General features: G+C 44.6%; 1 protein-coding gene across 3 annotated transcripts in view; it reads right to left on the reverse strand.

Moving 5' to 3' along the window:
• Positions 1–25,645, reverse strand: part of RNF121 (ring finger protein 121) — a 90,849-nt gene that overhangs the window by 36,503 nt on the left and 28,701 nt on the right. For 2 of the 3 annotated variants that reach the window (XM_060176900.1, XM_060176901.1), the window contains 3 exons: positions 18,302–18,339; positions 14,234–14,375; positions 12,673–12,721 (listed from right to left, as the gene is read on the reverse strand). In XM_060176900.1, coding sequence (XP_060032883.1) covers positions 12,673–12,721; positions 14,234–14,375; positions 18,302–18,339 — 229 coding nt within the window. The remainder of the gene's footprint in view (positions 1–12,672; positions 12,722–14,233; positions 14,376–18,301; positions 18,340–25,645) is intronic. The other variant, XM_007527505.3, reaches the window with a different exon arrangement.

Raw genomic sequence — 25,645 nt, forward strand, 5'->3', positions numbered from 1 at the left:
GACTGCAACAACCTCTTTTGTTACATCTCCCTGCAGCCTGTGTCTATTCCTTCAGTCTATCCATGAGTGGAGTGGTATCTTTACCACTCAATCCTGAACATGTCATTCCCTAGCTTGGAACTGCCCAGTAGTCCCCTGTATATGTGATAAGACCCAACACTCTAAGACAAGCAGGCAAACAATATATGGCCCAAACCATCATCTCAGGAACCACTTTTGACACCCCCCGCTCCCAGCTAAAACATCCATTCCCACATGCCTTTATGCCTGATGATATCACATCAAAGACATGTGAAACCGTCAGTTTCCTTTCCTGGAAGAAAGAGCGATGACTTTTCAGTGTTTGTCTAGAGTATGAGGCTGGATTCAAATTCATTCACGTGGAATGTCAACTCCTTGCGAGTAGTGACTAAGCCATGCTCCCCTGTTCCTCTGTGCTGGGCAACGGTTTGGCACATGACAGATCCTCCAGACATTTCCATCAGTGAGAGGGAAGCAAGATCAGAACCCTGCACATTTTACCTTCTCCTTGAGATCCTAACCTCAGACCTGTTAGTTGAAGAACTTTAAATATAAAGCAAGTTGGGGGCTGGTGAGATAGTGTAATGGTTATGCAAAAGACATTTATGCCTGTGGCTCTGAGGTCCCAGGTTCAATTCCCCAGCACCACCACACACCAGAGCTGAGGAGTGCTCTGGTCTGGAAATGGGAAAAACCAGCAGATGGGGAATGAAAGAGGGAGGAAGAACCGCCCCCCTCTCCCCATCCCCCATCTGGGGTGGGCGGCTTCCACTTCCACACCACTATACCCAAGTTTAACGTTCCTGCTACTCCCGCTTCTGTACAATCTGCTTGCACTATGTCACCTGCCATTGCAAAGCCACTAAGCAGAAAGAGCCACCTGAGCAGTTAGCTCAGACTCAGGTACATTCACACCCAGGTGCTAGGCCGCTGAGTCTGCAGGGAACTCCTTGACCTTCACTGATGCATAAGGCATGAGCCCTCCTGGGTGAGCTGTCTTCCAGCCCCTAGAGAAGAACTGAATCAAGTGATCTAAGTAAAATTTGTCCTCTCTGAGAAAAAATAGAAACTCCTGGTCTCCACTCAAATTTTCCAAAACCCTTAATGTTGCATAAAAGCAAACGACTGTTCCAGCAGCCTCTCTCCCACTCCCCAGTGCCCGTGAATAGGACACTGAGAGGGAGAGAGAATGCTGTTAAGATCATTTCCTCTAACAAGCTGCACTCTACACATTTCGGATGCAGTTAAAGCCAGAGAATTCTACTGAGTTGACCAAAGACAAAGACACAATCACACTTAAGTCTGGGCACCAGTGAAAAAGGAATATAATATCTCACCTTGCTTTATACTTTTCAGGGTTAAAAAAAATTCAACTTACACCATAAAAGAGAAAAAAGAAAAGTAAGGAATTCAACGATGGGATTATGCTCTCTGAAACTAGACAGCCCAGTAGAAGCCCAGCAGAGCTAGATTCTAGTTCTGTTCTGTCTCCAACTCAAAGGTTCGCCTTTAGGAGGTCCTTTTTCCTTGAAGAAAGGGTTTGACTTGATTTCTCTTGTTTTCTTAAGCGGTTTTGTAGCTCAGACATCCTGAGTATAGGCTAACATCTACTCATTCACCTAAGAATTTACTTTGCACTCAATGTAAGAGGAAAGCAGAAATAAAATGATGTCTAGCACCTGTACTCAAGGAGGTAACAATATCAGCATCAGACAAACGCATAAAAATCAAACCCTTAACGATTCTATTAATCTCCAGATCCCTTCTAGAATGGCAAATAAACATAATTAAAGAACAAAGTAGGGAGTCGGGCGGTAGTGCAGCGGGTTAAGCGCACGTGGCGCAACGACCTACATAAGGATCCCGGTTCAAGCACCAGCTCCCACCTACAGCGGAGTCACTTCGTAAGTGGTGAAGCAGGTCTGCAGGTGTCTGTCTTTCTCTCCCTCTCTGTCTTCCGCTCCTCTCTCCATTTCTCTCTGTCCTATTCAACGACAACATCAATAACAACAACAATAATAACTACAACAATAAAATAATAAGGGCAACAAAGGGGAATAAATAAATATAATTAAAAGAAAAAAACGTAGAGGGGGCAGGCAGTAGTTTAACAGGCTAAACACACATGGCACGAAAGTGCAAGGACAGGCACAAGGACCAGCACAAGGATCTCGGTTTGAGGCCCTGGCTCCCAACCTGCAGGGGGGTCACTTCATAGGCGGTGAAGCAGGTCTGCAAGTGTCTATCTTTCTCTCCCCCCTGTCTTCCCCTCCTCTCTCCATTTCTCTCCATCCTATCCAACAACAAGGACAGCAGCAACAACAATAATAATAACAATAAACAACAAGGGCTACAAAGAATAAAAATAGCCCCCAGGAGCAGTGGATTCGTAGTGCAGCCACCAAGCCCTGGAGGAGAAAACAAAAAGAAGTCTAATGATGTCACTGAGCCAGTTTCCAGAACAGTAAGATGGAGTCGACAGTATCCACTTTGGGGGCCAGGAGACGACTCATTCAGCAGAGCACACACTTTACCACGTTCAAGGATCTGGACTGGAGCCTCTGGCAACACACGGAAGCACCCACACAGGGAAAGTTTCCCAAGTGCTGGAGTGGTGCTGTGGTGTCTCTCCACCCTCACAGGGAACTATATAAAGGAGCAACAACAGCATCCAGCCTTTCAGGTTGGATAGGTGGAGTCAATGACAGACAGCTCTTAGAACAATGCCTAACAAGGTAATCATTCAATGTTAAGTATGTAGTAAATACAATGTAAAGAGTCAACATGATAGCTCTTTAAGTGGTGAACTACAGCAATTTCTCTATACTCATCTTTTCTAGGGAAGTTAAAGCTCTGAAAACACAAACCAAAGATTTGAGGCTACTTGCAGATATCTCTCCACTCTCCTTTCAAGAGGCTGAAAAGAAAATTTCTCCTCAAATCCTTGAAAACACTTTCTGGAAAATTACTTAATTAATTAACTGGAGAAAAAAAAAGCCTGACAATTTTTACAGGGGCTAATTGAACAGAACTCTACCATGCGACAAATGGTACAGCTTTTGACTGGTTAATTTTTTTGTTTCTATTGTATTTATTGGAATATTGCTTAACAATGAAGTTGAAGTTGTTTTTTTGTTGTTATTGTCCTATTTTTGTTTGTTTTGTAAGCTGAGGAGGATGTGGAACAAGTGGACAAATCATTGTGTTCTCAAGCACGAGGTCCTGAGTTTGATCCTTGGCAGTGCATGTGCCAGAGTAAGTCTCTGGCTCTCCATCTCTCATTAGTAAATAAATCTTTAAAATAAATAACCCAAGGAGGACATTTTAGAGTTGCCTGGCAAGTTCCCAGCTGAGGCAGAGCAAGATAAACACTCTTGACTTCTTTGCAGCACTAGGGCCTCGTGCATGCCTGACTCCATTGCTCCTAGGCTGACCTTTTCATTTGCTTTGTTTCAGATGGGGGGGAGACAGAGAGGTAAGAGATAGCACAGCACTACCCCATCATCCATGAAAGTCCCATGAGATACTCAAAGTCAGGTCCCCACACATGGCAAGAAGTGCATTCTGCCAGGTGAGCTATTTCCCAGGCCTCTGGAAGACATCTAAAAATGAATGTTCTTCACAAAGAGAGGCTTTTTTTTTTTTTAAATTTATTTTCAGAAGTCAGCAGTAGTGCAGCGGGTTGAGCGCACATGACGCGAAGCACAAAAGCCAGCATAAGGATCCGCGTACGATCCCCTGGCTCCCCACATGCAGGGGTCGCCTCACAGGCGGTGAAGCAGGTCTGCAGGTGTCCATCTTTCTTTCCCCCTCCTGTCTTCCCCTCCTCTCTCCGTCCTATCCAACAACAATGACATCAATAACAACAACAATAACCACAACGATGATAAAAAAAACAAGGGTAACAAAAAGAAAAAAAAATAACCTCCAGGAGCAGTGGATTCGTAGTGCTGGCACTGAGCCCCAGCAATAACCCTGGAGGCAAATAAATAAATAAATAAACAAATAAATAAAATAAAAATAATTTTTAAGACGTTTATATTTATTTATTAGAGACAGCCAGAAAGCAAGAGGAAAGGGGGTGGTAGAGATGGGAGAGACAGATACCTGCAGCACTGCTTCAACACTTGAAAAGCTTCCCCGCTGCAGGTGGGGACTGGGGGCTCAAATTCGGGTCCTTGCGCATTGTAACAAGTGATCTCAACCAGGCGCACCACCACCCTGCCCCAAAGGTAGGCATTTCTTTTTTTTTTTTTTTATAATATTTATTTATTTTCCCTTTTGTTGCTCTTGTTGTCTTTTTATTGTTGTTGTAGTTATTATTGTTGTTAATGATGTTGTCATTGTTGGATAGGACAGAGAGAAATGGAGAGAGGAGGGGAAGGCAGAGAGGAGAAGAGAAAGATGCACCTGCAGACCTGCTTCACCGCCTGTGAAGTGACTCCCTTGCAGGTCGGGAGCCGAGGGCTCGAACCGGGATCCTTATGCCGGTCCTTGTGCTTTGCGCCACATGCGCTTAACCTGCTGTGCTACCGCCTGGCTCCCAGGTAGGCATTTCTATGATTAACTTGACAATTCTTCTTCTAGCGTTTGCCCTTCTTCCGTAGCCAGTCAACAGCGTCAGGTTGAGCCTGATGTAAAGTTTCGAGACCTCCTTTGAATCTGGAGAGGTGGCAGTCGTTGACTATGTGGGTCATAGTCTGTCTGTAGCCGCAGGGGCAGTTCGGGTCGTCTCTGGCTCCCCAGCGATGGAACATAGCGGCGCACCGGCCATGGCCTGTTCGATAGCGATTGAGGAGGGCCCGATCATAACGTGCTAGGTCAAAGCCGGGTTGACGCTTGCAGGGTTCTGTGATGAGGTGTTTGTTCTTTACCTCAGCTAACTGCCAACTCTGTTTCCAAGAGTCTGGAACAGAGAAGTTCAGTGTAGGTGTAGGGGACCAGATTGGGTGACGAGACGTCAAGCATTGGACAGGGTAGGCGAAGATATCCGCGTATATTGGCAGGTCCGGTCGAGTGTAGACGTGGGAAATGAACTTAGATGATACCGCATCCCGATGAATATCTGGCGGGGCGATGTTGCTAAGAACCGGCAGCCATGGAACCGGGGTGGAACGGATGGTTCCAGAAATTATTCTCATGGAGGAATATAATTTGGAATCGACCAAGTGGACATGGGGGCTACGGAACCATACTGGGGCACAGTATTCTGCAGTGGAATAGCATAGTGCCAGAGATGATGATCGTAGTGTGGGAGCGCTCGCGCCCCATGAGGAGCTGGCCAGTCTTGCAATGATGTGATTCCTCGCGCCCACCTTTGCTGCAGTTTTTATGAGATGTTCGTGAAATGACAGAGTGAGATCGAGAGTAACGCCAAGATAGACTGGCTGGGCTTCATGCCGGATTCTCGTATCGCCAAGCTGCACATTAAGCTCATGCGAGGCCGAGGCATGGTGTAGATGGAAAACAGATGATACCGTTTTTGCAGTGCTAGGGATTAGTCGCCATTTTTTACAGTAATCAGATATCAGAGACATGTCTTTCGTGAGTGTTTCCTCGAGGATGTCGAACTTGGATGCCTGAGTTGCACAGCAGATGTCATCGGCGTAGATGAACTTCCTTGAAGAAGTTTCTGGGAGGTCATTGATGTAAATAAACATTGAAAATAAACTGCTGGTAGTTAATAATCCTCAGAACAATGGCAGTCACTTTCAAAGCCAGCAACAAGCAGCTCCTGCCAGTTTTCAAGCTGTTGGTCCTGCTCTTCGGAGTCCTCCAACTTAATGTTGAGGGGCTGTCCATTGCCAAACGCGTTCTTATTGGTCAATTGGTGATTCAGCATCAGGCAGATGTTATCTGCCTACAAGAAACACATATAGCAGTCGATGAAGCTGCTCGATTCACCATCAGTGGATTCGATTTAATATGCTATAATCTCCATCCTAAACACGGCCAAGCCATCTACGCCAAATCGTGTCTTGCGGACGTTTACCATACGGCCTCTTCGACCTTCTACGACTCCATTACTATTGGAACTATTCAGCTCGTCAACGTATATAAGCCTCCCAGTGCCTCATGGGATAACGAGGTCCTGCCTAGCCCGAATCACCCAGCCGTTTACGTTGGAGACTTTAATAGTCATCACCAAGACTGGGGATACTCCTCCACTCGTGCTGACGGCTCTATCTTAGCCGACTGGGCTTCAGCGAATGACCTCTCCCTATTATACGATCCCAAACAGGCAGGCTCTTTTCACAGTGCTAGATGGAATAAAGACTCGTCACCCGACCTGTGCTGGATTAGCACAGTCAACGGCCAAGCCTTTCCCGCTACGAGACAAGTTCTCAAGATCTTCCCGCACAGTCATCACCGCCCAGCTATCATCCACATTGGTCTCCAGCTCCCACTGATTCTGTGCTCGGAGAAACTAAGATGGAACTTTCGGAAAGCAAACTGGTGTCTGTTCAGTGATCTTACCAACAAATCTATTCCTGCAATTCCAATTAACTCTATCCCCTCTGAAGATTCCTACAGGCGCTTCCGCCAAGCCATCTTCAAAGTAGCTTCCCAAGCCATTCCTCGTGGGAGATGTGCTAACTATATGCCTTGTCTTGATGCTGAATGCGAGCAACTACTAAAGCAGTGTGATGAGTCGGGCGACCCAGAGGTGGCTGACCATCTCATTGCCTCCCTGGATGCAGCACGCCAAGCCCGCTGGCAACAACTCACGGAAAGTCTGAACTTCACCCACTCAAGTAGGAAGGCCTGGAAGCTTCTTCACAGACTGGGTGCCGGTAGCCAACCCCCTCCCGTCTCCCATCCTCCCGTATCTCCAAACTCAGTGGCCAGTCACCTAACTCAAGTTGGACGTGCTAAGATCGACCCAGTCTGGAAAAGAGAAATTTCCCATGAGTGGTCGGTCATCCCACTTCCAGTTATCTTGTCCATCTCCAAAAATCTCTCCCTTTACACTCTCTGAACTGGAAGATGCTTTGAAGAGGGTTAAACCGGGAACAGCTGCTGGCTATGATAACATCACCCCAGAACTCATTCTTAACCTGGGCCCCGCGGCAAAGAAGTGGCTCGCTTCATTCCTGTCCCACATCTTGGAATCTGAGTCTATGCCCAAAGTTTGGCATCGTGCGAAGATTATAGCGGTTTTGAAACCAAAGAAAGACCCAACACTGGCCGCCAGCTATAGACCAATTTCTCTCCTCTCCGTGTGTTACAAACTCCTTGAGAGGCTGCTTCTGTCACGAATTTCTCATCTTACAGAGAAATTCCTATCACCCGCCCAAGCTGGTTTCCGCCCAGGAAGATCTACCTGCGAACAAGCCCTGGCCCTAGATCTACCTGCGAACAAGCCCTGGCCCTCCCAACTTACATTGAAAATGGATTCCAGAAGAATTTAAAGACGGGTGCTGTCTTTGTTGATCTCACAGCAGCCTATGACACGGTCTGGCACCGTGGTCTCCTGGTCAAGATCTCAAGATGCCTGCCTCCATGGGTGGCCAACACTATATCGTTTCTTCTCCAAAACAGAAGATTCCGGGTACATCTGGGTGACAAGTCTAGCAGATGGAGACTTGTCTCAAGTGGCCTCCCCCAGGGCTCTGTTCTGGCTCCTACGCTATTTAATATTTACATCAATGACCTCCCAGAAACTTCTTCAAGGAAGTTCATCTACGCCGATGACATCTGCTGTGCAACTCAGGCATCCAAGTTCGACATCCTCGAGGAAACACTCACGAAAGACATGTCTCTGATATCTGATTACTGTAAAAAATGGCGACTAATCCCTAGTACTGCAAAAACGGTATCATCTGTTTTCCATCTACACCATGCCTCGGCCTCGCGTGAGCTTAATGTGCAGCTTGGCGATACGAGAATCCGGCATGAAGCCCAGCCAGTCTATCTTGGCGTTACTCTCGATCACACTCTGTCATTTCACGAACATCTCATAAAAACTGCAGCAAAGGTGGGCGCGAGGAATCACATCATTGCAAGACTGGCCAGCTCCTCATGGGGCGCGAGCGCTCCACACATCATCATCTCTGGCACTATGCTATTCCACTGCAGAATACTGTGCCCCAGTATGGTTCCGTAGCCCCCATGTCCACTTGGTCGATTCCAAATTATATTCCTCCATGAGAATAATTTCTGGAACCATCCGTTCCACCCCGGTTCCATGGCTGCCAGTTCTTAGCAACATCGCCCCGCCAGATATTCGTCGGGATGCGGCATCATCTAAGTTCATTTCCCACGCCTACGCTCGACCGGACCTGCCAATATACGCGGTTATCTTCGCCCACCCTGTTCAACGCTTGACGTCTCGTCACCCAATCTGGTCCCCTACACCTACAATGAACTTCTCTGTTCCAGTCTCTTGGAAACAGAGCTGGCAGTCAGCTGAGGTAAAGAACAAACACCTCATCACAGACCCCTGCAAGCGTCAACCCGGCTTTGACCTAGCACGTTATGATCGGGCCCTCCTTAATCGCTATCGAACAGGCCATGGCCAGTGCGCCGCTATGTTCCATCACTGGGGAGCCAGAGACGACCCGAACTGCCCCCGCGGCTACAGACAGACTATGACCCACATAGTCAACGACTGCCACCTCTCCAGATTCAAAGGAGGTCTCGAAACTTTACATCAGGCTCAACCTGATGCTGTTGACTGGCTACGGAAGAAGGGCAAATGCTAGAAGAACAACAATGGCAGGGACTTTGGCACCATCTAGTGGCAACACTTGTAATTTTCTTTTTCTTTTTGTGCACAAGGAAGACATCACTGCTTTACCGGTGGATTCTCTCTACTAGCAGTGTCTTAACACATTTGGTTCAATAGGCTGTCAAGTGCATATATGTACCTGATGATGTGAAAGGCATAAATAACAGGGGATTTATGTCCAAACTTTTCTGCCAGGATTTGAGGTGATGAATCATAAAAACATCAAGCATCAGGGCCGGGTGGTAGTGCAGCAGGTTAAGCACACATGGCGTCAAGTGCAAGGCCCGGCGTAAAGGATCCTGGTTCGAGCCCCCGGCTCCCCACCTGCAGGGAGGTCACTTCACAAGCGGTGAAGCAGGTCTGCAGGTGTCTATCTTTCTCTCCTCCTGTCTTCCCCTTCTCTCTCCATTTCTCTCTGTCCTATCCAACAACAACAGCTATGACAACAATAACTACAACAAGCACAACCACAAGGGCAACAAAATGGGAAAAATGGCCTCCAGGAGCAGTGGATTTGTAGTGTAGGCACCGAGCCCCAGCAACAACCCTGGAGGCCAAAAAAAAAATTTACTTCCTTCTTATGACAATTTCCTAATGCTTAAGGTTATATCTTTTTTGGCAGGCCATCTCCTTCCAAGCAAAATAATCCATCACAAAAATACTTATCACATACTAATCACTCAAAGGACACTAAAGACTAGGGAAACTAGAGATGAAGTACACACACCCCAAAACTTCAAGAATTTAACTGCACTGAGGAGAAACAACAGTCTAAGTGTCCATTATAGAGTAAGTACTGGTGGCCAAGAAAGTATTGGGCTGTTATTTATTTTTTGAATATGCAGCCAGAAATTGAGAGGAAAGGGGAGGTAGAGGAGGAGAGAGACAGAGAGACACATGCAGTCTTTCTTCACCACTTGTGAAGTTTTCTCCCTGCAGGTGGGGAACAGAGGCTTGAAACCGAGTCCTTGTGCACTGTAACATGTGCGCTGTGCCACCACCCGGCCCTGTGATGTTTTTCTATGCAAAAATGTGTCATGAACTTCCCAACAACTCCATACACAGGCAGGTCCTGTACTCAGCCTGGGCGGATCAGGGCAGGCTACCTCAGGTGACGTTCTGATCTGTGTCCCAAGGGCCAAGTACTAGCAGGCAGGGAAAGGCATCGTGTTGGGGATTTCAGCATGAGAGGATGGGCGATGTTTGTGACCACACACCTGGTACTGGAGAGAGGCATGAGAAATGAGCCAGGCGAGGGTAGGTAGGCCAGGGACTAAATCGGAAGTTGATATGTACATCACATGTGCAAGCTTAAGCTTTGCTGATTGTCTGACATCTTTTCATATTGGATTACAACCTTTACCACCTTAGTCAGTATTCTCTAGTTATACTCTGGAAATCTTTTTAAGCTTCTTGAATGACAAAAAAGATACTGTTCTTTAAAAATTTCTAGGTAGAAGAGTTAGACATTCATCTATTCCAAGAGGGAATAGCAGGTCTGCAGATAGGAGTTTGAAAAGATAGTATATATAGTAACAGACAGAGATGATGAAAGCTTCTCCATGGAGATTTTTAAAAATAGGGTGGATACTTTACCAGGCATAAACTTCTTCCTTCCCCTAACACCCCAGAGGGAGCTGCAGAGTAAGTAATATAAGGAGTTATGAACAGATGATGAAAACTGAATTACAAAAAGCATGTCTGGGGGGCTGGGCAGTAGCACAGCAGATTAAGCGCACATGGCGTGAAGTGCAAGGGTCACTTCACAAGCGGTGAAGCAGGTCTGCAGGTGTCTTATCTTTCTCTTCCTCTCTCTGTCTTCCCCATCTCTTTCAATTTCTTTGTCCTATCCAAAAACAATGGCAGAAATGACAATAATAATAATAATAAGGGCAAAAAGGCAACAAAAATGGGAAAAAATGGCCTCCAGGAGCAGTGGATTTGTAATGCAGGTACTGAGCCCCAGCAATAACCCTGGAGGCGAGAGAGAGAGAGAGAGAGAGAGAGAGAGAGAGAGGTTTATTTTATAAGACAAAGGGTGAGAAAGAGGAATCAGTGCTCTATTCCACTGTATGTGATGCTGCAGATCACACATGGGGCCTTTCACCTGCAAGTTCTGTGGACATTTTCATGTCCTGAGTGGGTTTTGTTTTTGTTTCTCTTAAACACAAGGGCAGGGGCAGGGGAGACTGCATAATGGTCATGCAAAGACTCGTGCCTGAGGTTCTGAGGTCCTAGGTTCAGACCCCTGAACCACTATAAACCAAAGCTGGGCATCACTGGGGGGGGGGGGAGGGTAACAGACATAATAAGCATTAACTTTAGAGTTATTGTTTTTATTAGTGATTTATAAGATTCTAGCAGGGGCAAAAAATTTTAAAAAATATTTATTTTCCCTTTTTTACTGCCCTTGTTGTTTAACATTGTTGTGGTTATTGATGTTGTTGTTGTTGGATAGGACAGACAGAAATGGAGAGAGGAGGGGAAGACAGATAGAGGGGGAGAGAAAGACACCTGCAGACCTGCTTCACTGCCTGTGAAGTGACTCCCCTGCAGTTGGGGAGCCGGGCGCTCAAACCGGGATTCTTTCGCCGGTCCTTGCACTCTACGCCATCTACGCCACATGCACTTAACCCGCTGCGCCACTGCCCTAGTCCCTGGGGGCGGAATTCTACACTTTTTTCATTAACTTTAGAGTTTACAAAAACACTTTACCATACAGCTTTTTTTTTTTTTAATGCAGTATGAGGGAATTAACCTAAAACTTCGTGTATGTGCAAAACCACTGAGCCAAATTCCCTCTAAATTCTCAGAGTGAGTCACACACCAAAAACCATACTCCAACACCCATGAGTTCTCTTGGTGCTGTCTGTGGTGCTCCCATGTGGTGCCAGGGATCAAATGCAGGGCCTTGTGTACTCATCTCCCAAGTGCCATCAGACAATTTTATATAATTTCCACATCGCAGGAGGCAGATATTACCATGCCTCCTTAGAAAAATATTTTTTAAACAGGCTGAGAGAAGGTGTGAAGTCACAGAGTTAGGAAGCCGGAGAGCTGACTAATCTAGACAGATTGGTCTGACTCACTGTACTAGACTACCTCCAAAGCAAACGGTTCTAACTTCTGATAAGTTTGAAAAAGGATAGGAGGGGGCTGGGTGGTGGCACACCTGGTTAAGCACACGTTATAGTGCACAAGGACCCAGGTTCAAGCCCCTGGTCCCCACCTGCAGGGGGAAAGCTTTGCGAGTGGTGAAGTGAGCTGCGGATGTCTCTGTCTCTCTCCCTCTGTCTCCCCCTTCCCTCTCGGTTTCTGGCTGTCTCTAGTCAATCAATAAATACAGATAATACAAAAAAATTTTTTTAAAGGATAGGAGATAGCAGTATGTACAGGCATCTCACACAGTTCTCCTGTTCAAGTTATATTCTAATGAATTAATGCAGTAAAAAATTCATTATACACACTGCCAAAGGTTTTAACAAAACCAATACAGATCATTAACACAGAATGGCACCATAAAGCAGGGTATTACAGATTTCCTATTTCTGAATCCATAGGTTTAAGTTTCTCAGTGCAAGACAGGCTATAATGTTAGCACATCCTCTCACTCGTGATATTCAGCGTGATGTTTACAGCGTGTGGAAGTAAAGTAACGCATACTCCTTATATAGCTAGTCTTATTACATTAGAGCCACATTTCTTATATTAAAGGTTAGCCAGTGAATGACACATCAGTGGTTTCCTAACACTCCCCGGGTCCTCTAGGAGGCTCTTGAGGAAGAATCAGAAGCGCAGGGGTTACCTAACTCTCTTATCAAATAGACCAGCCTCTTATTTGTTTTCCACACTGGGTTTTTCTTTTAGAGATTTGAAGAAAGAATTCCTCAACTTAAAAAATAATAATAATAGGTACTTACTGAAAACTAAAGTAGTACATGCACATGTCCTTTCTTCTAGAAAATAAATCTAAAAAAATAAAATAAAATAAAGGAAGAAGAGGGGGTAGATAGCATAATGGTTATGGAAAGATACTCTCATGCCTGAGGCTCCAAGGTCCCAGGTTAAGTCCCCTGTACCACCATAAGCCAGGGCTGAGCAGTGCTCTGGAGGGGAAGAAAAAAAAAAAAGGAAGGAGAAGGTGGCAGTGGCATAGCAAGTCATATTAGGCTTTCATGCTCAAGGTCCCAAAGGTCCAAGTTTAATCCTTGGCACTACTATAAGCCAGAGATGAGCAGTGCTTTGGTAAAAATGAGTCAATACATAAATCTTAGCTAATATTAAGAAACAGAGGTTATTTATAAATATAATCACATATTTAGAATATATAGAATGTACAGAAGTGTCAGGAGAGCTCTCACTCTATATGTGTTTTGAGTTTGCTTATAGTTCCAGGCTCAAGTAATCTTGGTAATTCCCACTTTACAGAGTGGGCATTGTAACTACACACTAAGAAACTAGTGTCTTGTCTCAAACGATGGAGCAAAGCATGAACAGTACAGAAGTGAAGCATCACCCTATGCCTGATGATGGTGCAGAGTTCAAAGAGCCTTAGTGACATATGGTTATTCCATGTACTGTGACCCAAAGGCACACACCTTTACTTGAACTGGCCAGAGTCTAATATCATCTGGAACTTATGCCGGCTCCCGGGCAAAGGTGAGCCTCTTTTCTTCTCATGCTCTGATTACCTCTTGGTTCTCTTTCCAAAGGTAATAATACAAGGTACAGAAGAAATTATGAAATGTGAAAAAAGAAGGCCTGAGTTCAAATCCTACCCCTGTATATATATTAGTATCTCCTCTATGCCCCAACACTTTAGACCTCAAGGTCTTGTTTACTCACTGCATTTACCAGACAGGATAGTACAAGGATTAAATGAGACACTGTAGCAGTTCTCATCTGGTGGCCTACAGTCCCTGGGGCCATGGCAATATTACACATATCTGAAAATGCAAATGCTAGAGAAAAAGAATCATTTAGGGATTTAAACTAAAAACCCTAAGAGAAAACCAGCCAGGTTCAAAATGGTTGTATCACTGTGATGTCTCTCCCTTTCTCTTTTTCTCTCTTCCCCTCTCTATCTAAAACTTAGAAGAATGAAAAAGTCGGCCCAGAGTTAATGTTTGAACACGTGAGACCCCAGCAGCACACAAGCGAAGACCATCTAAACCTCATCTTTCAGTAAGACACTTCAGAGTCTTATGTCTTCCTAGACAGATGACCACCTCACGCTCTACTTAAAAGTTCCTGATGAGTTATTTCCTTCATGAATCCTCCCAAATATTTAAAAGAGACAATTTAGCACTTTTTGATATGAAACTAGTTCAGGTTCTAGCCCTGTGTACACCGTGGGAAATACTCATTCTTAAGACATACACCCATCAGACACAATTCACTATAAAGTTCATTTATTACACGCAGTCTGGGCTAAGCTGGATTTCTGACTGGCAGACAGAACGAAGAGGGAAAGTAGCTTACATTGTAGGAGCGGGGGTGCCTCTGTTTCCACTGCACCAGGAGCAGCTGGGCCACCACCAAGGTGGCGATGAGGATGAGAACCATTTCAGCATGCATGGCTTCATGGCCACGGTGCTTGGCGTGCATGCGTGCATGCTCAATCCTGAAAATCAAACAGATGTGTTGGGCTGGGTCAGATGTGTTGGGCTGGGTGCAGTGATAAACAGGGCTTTCCAGAACATTCCATCAGTCCATAACTTGGGCGCATTCTTGTGCTTTGCATCTGCAGGGGGCCATGCAAATTGGGGGTTAGAAGGGTATCTACCATGTGCGGGGCCCAGGTTTCTTTTGGTGCTATGGTTTCTCTTCACTCTCAGCCTCTCTGTCCTTATCTAACATTTTTAATTCAATTTTAAAAAAAGGATAGGACGCCACCCCGCCCCCCAGGGTCCCAGAAACCAAGCTCAGCTATTGAAATTAAAGGTGTGTGGTCTGCTGCCCACCCTTAATGGCAAAAACAACCAGCACTTCTCTGGGTGACACCTGAGTCACTGCCCATTTCAGCCCTAATTCAGCCTGATAGGAAGGAGAAAGTTTCTCAGAGAGATTACAACCACTTCTGATGCTAAGGAGGGACACTGCAGATGCAATGCTGACTCTAGGCTTAAAGTGTTGCTTTAGTCATCCTGCCCTGCTCGTACGGACCAGGAATCTTGAAGACTACTTGGAGCTTCAAAGATTCAGTCTGATTCAATTCCATGCTAATTCAACAGTGACTTTACAGCAGCATTTGCAACCTTCTCAGGGGCTCAAACGCACAGTTAGAAATGCTCATCTCAGGATGGGTTCTCTGGTTTTGGTAATAATTCCCTCAATCAATATAGGCAAACAACTTTCTTTTTAGAAACAATACTCACACCTACCACTCTGAGTCAGAATCAGCCAAGGACAAAGAGTGAGAAAGGAGGCAGGCTGAAAACTAAATATAAAGTAACCTGCAGTCAAGAGCTTTTATTCTGCATACATACATGGGAGTTTTAGAAAGGCAGAGAAAGACAACAAAAATAGTGTCTTCATGGAATTCCCATGAGCTATGAAAGTCTTAACAGAAAGAATCCACTGGTATGAATTATGCATATACAAATAATAAAAGCAAATATAGCAAAAAGTTAATTGTAGAATCTAAGTGTTGGGTGTTAGGATGTTCACAGTGCATTTTTTTAAAAAAAAATTTATTTAAGAGATAGAACACACAAGAGTATCACTCTGGCACATGTGCTGGGGATTAAATAGGACCTCATGCTAGCAAATCCAACATTTTATTCACTGTACCATTTTATTCTGGGTCACACACTGTGGAATTTTTTTTTTTTTTTTTTTTTTTTTTTACTCTCCAGTATGTTTTTCATAATATGACATTAGAAGGGAAAATGGAGTAGGCACAGTAACTGGACATATGCCCAGCTCACAACTAAGGGCTCATTCTTACACAAAAATCTTTTCTGATAGGGAGTCGGGCGGTAGTGCAGCAGGTTAAGTGCACATGGTGTAAAGCGCAAGGATCCCAGTTCAAGCCCCTGGCTCCCCACCTGCAGGGGAGTCGCCTCACAGGTGGTGAAGCAGGTCTGCAGGTATCTTTCTTTCTCTCCCCATCTTCCTCTTTCCATTTCTCTCTGTCCTATCCAGCAATGACAACAACAATAAGTACAACAATAATAAAAAGGGGGGGGCAACAAAAGGGAATAAATAAATAAATACTTTTAAAAAATCTTTTCTGATGTAAGAATCTGATGAAAAAGTAAGAGGATTAGGAGTGAGAAACTTCCTGTGTGACCCTACAGAGAAAATTCACATCTCTTCCCGGTTTGAGCCCCTGGCTCCCCACCTGCAGGGGAGTCGCTTCACAGGTGGTGAAGCAGGTCTGCAGGTGTCTGTCTTTCTCTTCCCCTCTGTCTTCCCCTCCTCTCTCCATTTTCTCTCTGTGCTATTCAACAGTGACATCAATAATAACTACAACAATAAAAAAAAAAGGGCAACAAAAGGGAATAAATATTTAAAAATGTTAAAAAAAAAAAAAAAAGGACTCAGTATCTCTTCTAAGTCGAGGTTAAGGTGTGGCTTTCTTCATTCTCATAGAGTTGTTGTGAGGAGAGTTGCACTAAAAGGGTAAGAAACACTTTAAAAACCTAAGGACTGTAGGGACATAAAGATAACAGCAGAGAAGGTTCTTGTTCTCAGCATCTAGCTGAATGAATCTGAAAAAGCAAAGAGTTTAGAAAAGACCACAGAAGTCACCTGAATTTGAATTCCTACCCAATGCAGAAAAGCTTTCTGTACTCCTTTGAATCAGCCGAGAACATATGCCTTTTAATCTATTGTGAAACGACTGATAGCAGTATCTGGCATATGTACTTATGAAGGAGAAAAACTTTAATGCTATTCGTGGTAGGAAGCTCACCAGCTCTCCATATATCATTGAAGAGATTTCTAAAAAGCGAGGCAAAAACCTATCCTCCTACAGCTTCAAACCACTGGAACTCATCCTATACTCTGCAACAACAAAGGACATATCTACACTTCTCAGCACACTCTCTTCAAAGATTTATCATGAGTTTATTCAAAAAGAGCAAAGACTGTCCTTTCCCTACCATCATTTTCCTGTGCTAACAGGTCTATAGCTTTAAAACATGTAATGTAAAGTGAAGACCATGAAGCCTGGTTGCCTTCTTCTACACATTATCTAGTTTAAGATCTTCTTGATATGTTGTATTTACTACAGAATTTGTGAAGCAGAACCTAGTGGTAGCTACCTCCCTTAAGAACAGCAGCCTAGGACGGCGGTATATAGCATAAATGGTTATGCAAAGAGACTCTCATGCCTGAGGCTCTAAAGTCCCAGGTTCAATCCCTAGCACCACCATAAACCAGGACTGAGCAGTGCTCTGGTTAAAATCAATCGATCAATCGATCAGCAGCCTATTTCTAGGATCATTTTCTAAATTATTTGGAATATTTTGGTATCTGAAGTATACAATTGGGACATTAAATTTAGAGTCATCTAAACTCTTGTAGAGCTTGCCATATGAGTTGGTATCTTTGCCATTCTATAATTTTAAAATAAATAAGTTTTCATCTAAATAAAGGGGCTATTTTTGTTTGCTTTTCTTGCACTACTGGATCTTACTTGGTTGATTTTAGTTCTATGGCAAACCAACTTTTGAAGTTTTTGGGTCAAACACTCTGAAACTCCTTTATTGATAAGAAAACATGAGAAAGTATTTGTTAACTCGCTCTGATCACAAAGCAAGTTAGTAGCAGAGCTGGGATCAGAAGCCTCATTCCCCATTTCCCAACCAGTGTTCTCAGTTCTGTTTCTAAGAATTAATGGTGATAAGCATCTTCAAAGCAAGTAACTTTTATTGGATGTTTACCATGTGCCAGGCATGGTTCCAAGAATTCCAAACATTTTAATCTTCACAACAACCCTGCGAGGTGCAGGTACTATTATTCTCTTTTATTTTTATTTTTCTGTATTATCTTTATGTATTTATTGGATTGAGGCAGCCAGAAATTGAGTGGGAAGGGGAAGACATAGAGGGAGAGAGACAGAGAGACACTTGCAGCCCTGCTTCACCACTCCTGAAGCTTTTCCCCAGCAGGTGAAGAGCAGGGGCTCGAACCCAGGTCCTTACGCATTGTAACATGTACACTCAACCAGGTGTACCACCACCCAGTTCCTGGTACTATTATTCTCCCTCATTTTACAGATGGGATAAAACAGGACAGCAAGATGTGAAGTAACTTGATCAAGATAATACACAGCTAGGACATGGCAAAACTAGTACTCAAACCCAGATAGACACTAGTACTCAAACCCAGATAGATGGTTTCATGCAATAAGCAGTTTATTTCCCAAAACTGAAGGAATTACCCAGGAGTGACCTGAGTACTAGAAAAGATCCCCAAATACCTGCCCCATTCATCATGAGTTACTGTCTCCCACAGACTAAGGAGCAAAAAGCGCACATATGGAGTCTATCGGATGAACCTCCACGTCCCAGTCTGAGGAGCCCATATGGCCACACTTACCTCCACTGCTCCTCTGGAGAGAGGTCTGACATGTCGACCTGTAGAAAGACACCGGCAGACAAATTCATTACTATCTGGAACTGCCCATGCCCAAAATAAGATGCTCACACATTACCAGTATCTTCAGGGAATTAAGGAAGCATCTAGTGTCACAATCTCTATGAAGCCTTGATAAACACTACTACTCCCCACTAGTTTGCCCTCTGTCTAATGCCAGTTCTGACAGTGTTTGTGCTAGGTGATTAGGACAAAGAATGAACCTAACTAATCCTAAAATACCTAGAGAGGAAGACTGGTATATCAGTGATGTCATTAAATTATATGCTGAAGACTAGCTGCAGGAAAAAAAAATAAAAAGAAAGAAGAGGAAAGAGGAATTGGCTTCTAATACAATCTGAGGTGCTAGAGATTGGTGGTAAGTTCCTCAAAGAGATGTGAAACATTATCCAAGTGAAAAAATGAGAAAAATATGTTCCAGGCAAAGAACATAGAACATGAACAGGAAGGAATAAAGCTGCATAGTACACAATTAAGATATGGCTAGAGCAAAAAGTATGAATCAGGATTAGTGGGTGATGGTAAAGTGAGTTATATAGTCCCTTTTCTGCTATTAACCAGTATATGGCCTTTCAGTCTCACATTCTGGTCTATTTGTTAGTCTTGCTTCTTTAAAACAGTTTCTGGCTCCAAAGTCCCAGGTTCAATCCCCTTCATCACCATTAAGCCAGAGGTGAGCAGTGCTCTGGTATAAAAATAAAATAAAATAAAATAAAATAAAATAAAGAGTTCCTTAACCTCAACACTACTGATATTTTAGTCTAGTTATTTCTTTTTCAGGTGTGAGGATAGTGTCTGTTGAGAACGACCAGCAGCACCCAGCACCCAGCACCCATGATGCCTGCCCCACTAGGTGCCAGTCGTATCTCCCCCACCCCCACCCCCATGCAACCAAAACTATCTACAGACATCAGATGACTTCTGGGGAACAAAAATCACCCCCACCTTCTACCCAACTTGAAAAGCACTGTTCTAGATTCTTACTAAGCTCTTGAGGCTGCAGCTCATGTCTCCCACTTTCAGCAATACCGAGGCATATCCAAGTCCCAATACACAAGTCACTCAACTGATAGGAGCTGAGACTGTCCCTTGAACTACAGACCAGAGATAAGACTTCAGCCTCACTTAAACCAGTCAAAAAATAAAAAAGACTTTATAACTGGTAATATCCAAGTCCAGTTTCCTGCTATTCTTTACCAGGTTCAGGAGAGGATCTTAAATGGAATGTTAAAAATAAAATGGGCAGAACTCCATATTACCACTAAGTCAAACTGGTGCAAATTTACCAGATGTGGACTAGGCATGCCCATCACTTAAAGAAGGCTTTCTGGTTTCCAATGTCCCAGATGAAATGGGAAAAAAAAAAAAATGTTTTTCCCCCAAGACTCCTCCCAGTCAATCAGATAATGAAGTCAACCCCTCTTCTCCCTTTCCCTAGCTCAAAAACTGCCTCAGAGAATTTATTCAGGTGCCTGAGTCAGGTCTTCATCATCTCAGAGGACTGAGATCCTCTCTGAGAGGGACAGTGAATGAGTACTGGAAAGGCCTATCTAGGCACTAAGAGTTAACATTTCTAAAGGAGCAGTCACTACACAGGCTTCACACTGCATAGCAAAAGTCTATTTTGGGGGGTCAGGCAGTAGTGCTGCGGGTTAAACGCACGTGGCACGAAGCGCAGGACTGGTGCAAGGAACCCAGTTCAAGCCCCCGGGCTCCCCACCTGCAGGGGGGTCACTTTACAGGCGGTGAAGCAGAAAGAGGAGGGGAAGACAGAGAGGGGGTGAGAAAGACACCTGCAGACCTGCTTTACTGCTTGTGAAGCGACCCCCCCACCCCCCGCAGGTAGGGAGCCAGGGAGCCAGGGGCTTGAACCAGAATCCTTGCACCAGTCCTTGCACTTTGTACCATGTGTGCTTAACCTGCTGCGCTACTGCCCAGCCCTCCTGCCCTGCTTATTTCTATCCTGCTCACAACACATAAACCAGGAAGTCTCTACAGCACCAAGAAAAACACACTGCCTTTGTGTCACTCAAGGAGAATAGCATGGAGCTGAGCAAATATTAAGCACTCAAAGAATACTTGTGGAATTGAACAGAATTTTCTACAGACAGCACCAAACTAAGTAGGAGAGTAAACAAACACTTGAAAAATATCTAACAGGCGTTTGGGAAAGAGGTGTTTTGTTTTTCTTTTGCCATCAGGGTTTATTGTTAAGAGTCCCTGGTGACTATAGGACTCTACTGTTGCTGGCAAACCATAGATAGATAGATAGGCAGACAGACAGACAGATAGATATGGTGGGGGTAGATAGCATAATGGTTATGCAAAGAGACTCTCATGCCTGAGGCTCCACAGTCCCAGGTTCAATCCCCTGAATCACCATAAGCCAGAGCTAAGCAGTGCTTTGGTAAGGAGAAAAAAAAAAAGAGGAAAAAAAAGAAAAGGAAAAAAATCACATTAAAATAAAAACTATAATAAATATGTTTAGAGAAGCAAAACAAATTCACTGAAGGAGACACTAGGAAGATCCAGATTACTGAGCCAGGCTTGGGTGCCTGTGTCTTTCTGTGAGGCAGTGGACAAGCATCTGTTGATACCACAGTTCCCCCTTCTCTCTCTATTTTATTCATTTTGGATACAGGCAGAAGTTGAGGGAAGGAAGAGATAGTGGTGGGGGGGGGGGATCTACAGCATTCTTCACCATTTGTGAAGCCTCCCCCTGCAGGTAGGGACCAGGGGCTTGAACCTGGTCCTTGATCACTGTAACACATGCAGGCTATCACCTGGCCTCTCAATGCCATAGTTTCTCCATCTGGAAACAGTAAGGCTTCTGACTTCACTCTGGGGCTGTGAGGGTAAATGCACAGCCTTTCCTCCTCAGAAGGTGGGAGTACTTTGTCAACTACTGAACAGTGGTGGAACAGAGACAGAAATGCTTTCAGACGCAGGGAAAACAGCTTGAAAGGGCAAGCCTCAAGGCTCTCACCAGACCTGCATCGCAGATCACTGTTAATCACTTCAGGGAAGAGATCAAATCCTATGAGTAAATATGTGATTTGGCTTTAATATACATCTTCTGAATTGAAATATTACTTAAAAATTACATCCAAACTAGTCTTAAAGGTCAAGCGGGAAAACAAGAAAGGCTGTAAAAAAGGAACTATAATTAAACTGCACCATCTGGGAAGACATCTTTACTCACTTCCTCATTAATAAATGGAATCATCTGAAGCCAAGCACTTCACAAATCTGAAGGTGCCCTGTCCAGAGCTCAGGTAATTAAGAAGGCTCTCAGGGCAAGGTTACTGCTTCACCCGCCCTGATATACACACACACACACACCCTCACACCCTCACACCCCGTCCCCCCGCCCCCCCCCCTCGATAACCCTCTCCTTCGCCCTCCCTTTCTAGTTTCATGCTTTTTTCTCTCTCCCCTTCCCTCTCCCTCTACTGCTTCATGGGCTCAACTTGCTTCACTGGCCCATAACCAACTCTCTCATATATATATATATATTATATATATATTATATATATATCTTGCCAGCCAATCATTCAGCTCCTAGGCTCTCACAAGGCCCACAGTTTCAAAGTTAAACCAAAAATCTCAGAGAGCAAGAGAAACTTTCACAAAACTGGAAACTGATCAGAGGCTAAATGTTGCATTTTCTCAGCTGCAAGATTCAGGGACCCATCAGGATAAACCCACAGGATTCCTGTTCCCACAAACGTCAGCTAGCAAGTGGTTTCTGAGTCCTTATACAGACTTTGTTCCTTAAGCCCCTTTCTTCCACCAAATCAGTCTTGCTTTCCTGGGAAGAAAAAAAAAAAATTCCTGGCCAGTCTTGGGGGAAATGTACCCTTGTGACAAACAAACACTTCTTCAATAAAGTGATACTGGAATTGGGGGAAAAAAATAAAGACAAAATACTGATCGAACTCCTCCCCCCAACCCCTATTCAAGGTAGGTTCTTATACTGTCTTGCTAAACGTAGTCCACAATCCAGCATCACAAGAACCCTGAGAACTTTTAAAAAACAGAACCTTAATCTCCCATACATCTTCTAAGAGCCCAATCTAATCTGATACCAAGTTACTTAACACGCACATTCATGTTTGAGAAGCAAAGTTTGAGACAAAAACCCATTCACATGTTGTCCTACCACATACACTGATACCTGGTTTGTGTTTTTCTATTCCTGATTCTTTAGTAATGGCTTTACTGAAATCTTTTTTTTTTTTCTTCCCTCCTCCAGGGTTATTGCTGGGCTCGGTGCCTGCACCATGAATCCACCGCTCCTGGAGGCCATTTTTTTCCCCCTTTTGTTGCCCTTGTTGTAGCCTCGTTGTGGTTATCATTATTGCCCTTGTTGACGCAATTCGTTGTTGGATAGGACAGAGAGAAATGGAGAGAGGAGGGGAAGACAGAGAAGGGGAGAGAAAGATAGACACCTGCAGACCTGCTTCACCGCCTGTGAAGCGACTCCCCTGCAGGTGGGGAGCCGGGGGCTCGAACCGGGATCCTTACGCCAGTCCCTGCGCTTTGCGCCACATGCTCTAGTTTTCAAAAGATAAAAGACTGATTTTTTTTAAAAGAGACAATCTTATATTTTTCTTTTTAAAAATATTTTTATTATTTGATAGAGACAGAGGCAAATTGAGAGGGGTGGGGAACAGAGAGGAAGAGAGACAGACAGACACCTGCAGGCCTGCTTCACCACTCGTGAAGCTTTCCCCCTGCAGGAGGGGCAGGGGCTTGAACCTGGGTCCTCATGCACTGTAATGCGTCCAGCAGTAGTGCAGTGGGTTAAGCCACATGGTTCAAGGACCAATATAAGGATCCCGGTTCGAGCCCCCAGCTCCCCATGTGCAGGGGAGTTGTTTCACAAGCGGTGAAGCAGGTCTGCAGGTGTCTCTTTCTCTCCCCCTCCTCTCTCCATTTATCTCTCTCCTATCCAACAATGACATCAATAACTACAACAATTTAAAAAAAGGGCAACAAAAGGAAAAATAAATAAATTTAAAAGGGGGGGGACTGAGAATCGACTTACAGCCTTGATGGTCACATGGTAGTCCCAGAAACCCCAAAGCCAAAGGCCCCATCTACACCTGCAACCACTCCTGTTGTATGCTTTACATTGGGTTCTAGTTCTCCCCCGCCAGGAGAATTGCATCAGTCCTGTTAATTTCGCGGGCCCACTTGGCCCCGCCCCTAGGAAACCCGCCAGAGTTCCAGAGTGAGAAAGTTCGGGGGTTCCTGAGTTCGAGAGTAAAAGAAAGTGCTTGCGCCGCCGCAAAGAGACAGCAGAGTTCTGTTTGGTGATTAGTTTGTCTTAGTTTATGAATCGTTGTTCCTGAATAAAGAAATACAGCTTCCCTGCCCAGCCGTTGTCTCCGCGTCTCTGTTACCCGCCGTGAAGCTAGCCCGGCCAGCCAGAGCCTTCCGAATTTTAACAACACACTCCTATTTCTGGGTGGTACCTTCTCTCCCTCAACATTCCCCCCCTCTAGGAACATGGACCCAAAATTCTTTGTGGGATGTTGAAGGATGGAGTTGTGTGCTTCTGTAGCTGCTTCCTGATGACATGTGGGCAGCTACCTTGTCAACCCATACTCATGAGCAGATCTGTACTGTCCATACTATTTCCCTAGTAGAGTAGGGCTCTGAAGAGATGAGGTCTCTGGACACTTAACCATGTGGTCATCTGTGCAGGGAGATCAGGGTGGGGTTGTAGCAGCATCTGGGACTTGATGGATGGAGCCTTGATGGTCACATGGTAAGTCCCAGAGTTTTTTTTTTTTTTTTTTTTAAACCAGAGCACTGCTCAGCTCTGGCTTACGGTGGTGCGGGGGATTGAACCTGGTATTGGCAGGCCTCAGGCATGGGGGTCTGTTTGCATAATCATTATGCTATCTCCCCTGCCCATTATGTTTCCCATTTATCTTTCTTTTATTAACTCCATAATGATCTGTGAGTGATGCATGCTTTCTGTTAAATTTCTTTTATATTTATTTATTTGATGAGAGAAACTGAGAGGGGAAGATAGGCACAAGCTTCACTGCTAGTGAGGCTTCCCCATTGGGGCTCAGTGCCAGCAGTACAAATCCACTACTCCCAGTGGTCATTTTTTCTTTCTTCTCTTCTATTGGATATGACAGAGAAAAATCTAGAGGGAAGGAGAGATAGATACCTGCAGACCTGCTTCACTGCTTGTGAAGCCTTCCCCCCCTCCCACAAGTAAGACTTCTAAATTGTTTTTAAATTTCTGCTTCCAGTACTATTGCTGGGGCTCAGTGCCTGCACTATGAAACCACTACTTCTGGAGGCTATCTTTTTTTCCACTGTTGTTGTTGCTATTATTTTTGCTGGATAGAACAGAGAGAAATTGAGAGAGATGGGGAAGACCCAGGGGAAGAGAAAGATGGACACCTACAGACCTGCTTCACCGCTTGTGAAGTGGCCCTCTACAGGTGGGGAGCTGAGAGGGGAGGCACAAACCGGGACCACTGCACAGGTCTTTGCACTTTGTGCTATGTGCACTTAACCCAGTGCACTACGGCCCAGCCCCTAAGACTTCGAAATGTCTTAAGGTATGTTTTGTGGCTCAAATATGGCACACAATGATGAATGTTTCATGTGAGCTTGAGAAAGATACCTGTTTAATTTGGTCCATACGCTTAGAAGGGGGCAGGGAAAATAGGGGAGTATGACGCGATGGCTTTGGACCCAATTCTACTGTGACCCAAAATGTTTATCACCAGTTATCTTTGTTTTTAGACTACCACTGAAAAGGAAGTGAATTTGGAAAATACCAGAGAAGTCACAGACTGTCTTGCTTATCTGAGAGAGAAGAGGAAAATGGAAGGATACCTGAAAGTCGTGATAAATGTAGGAGTGACTTAGAAAGTGAAGGCAGGTGAGTTGGGTGGTAGCACAGTGTATTAAGCGCATGTGGCACAAAGCGCAAGGACCTGCGTAAGGATCCCAGTTGAAGCCCCCAGCTTCCCACCAGCAGGGGAGTCACTTCACAGATGGTGAAGCAGGTCTACAGGTGTCTGTCTTTCTCTCCCTGTCTTCCCCTGCCCTCTCCATTTCTCTCTGTCCTATCCAACAATGACGACATCAATAGCATAATAACCACAACAATAAAACAAGGGCAACAAAAGGGAATAAATTAATATTTAAAAAAAAAGGTGAAGGCAGGGTGGAGGGTAGATAGCATAAAGGTTATGCAAAGAGACTTTCACGCCTGAGGCTCCAAATCCCCAGGTTCACCCCCTGCACCAC

The sequence above is a fragment of the Erinaceus europaeus genome, chromosome 17, assembly GCF_950295315.1.
Source record: "Erinaceus europaeus chromosome 17, mEriEur2.1, whole genome shotgun sequence".
In the NCBI taxonomy this organism is placed as follows: Eukaryota; Metazoa; Chordata; class Mammalia; order Eulipotyphla; family Erinaceidae; genus Erinaceus; species Erinaceus europaeus.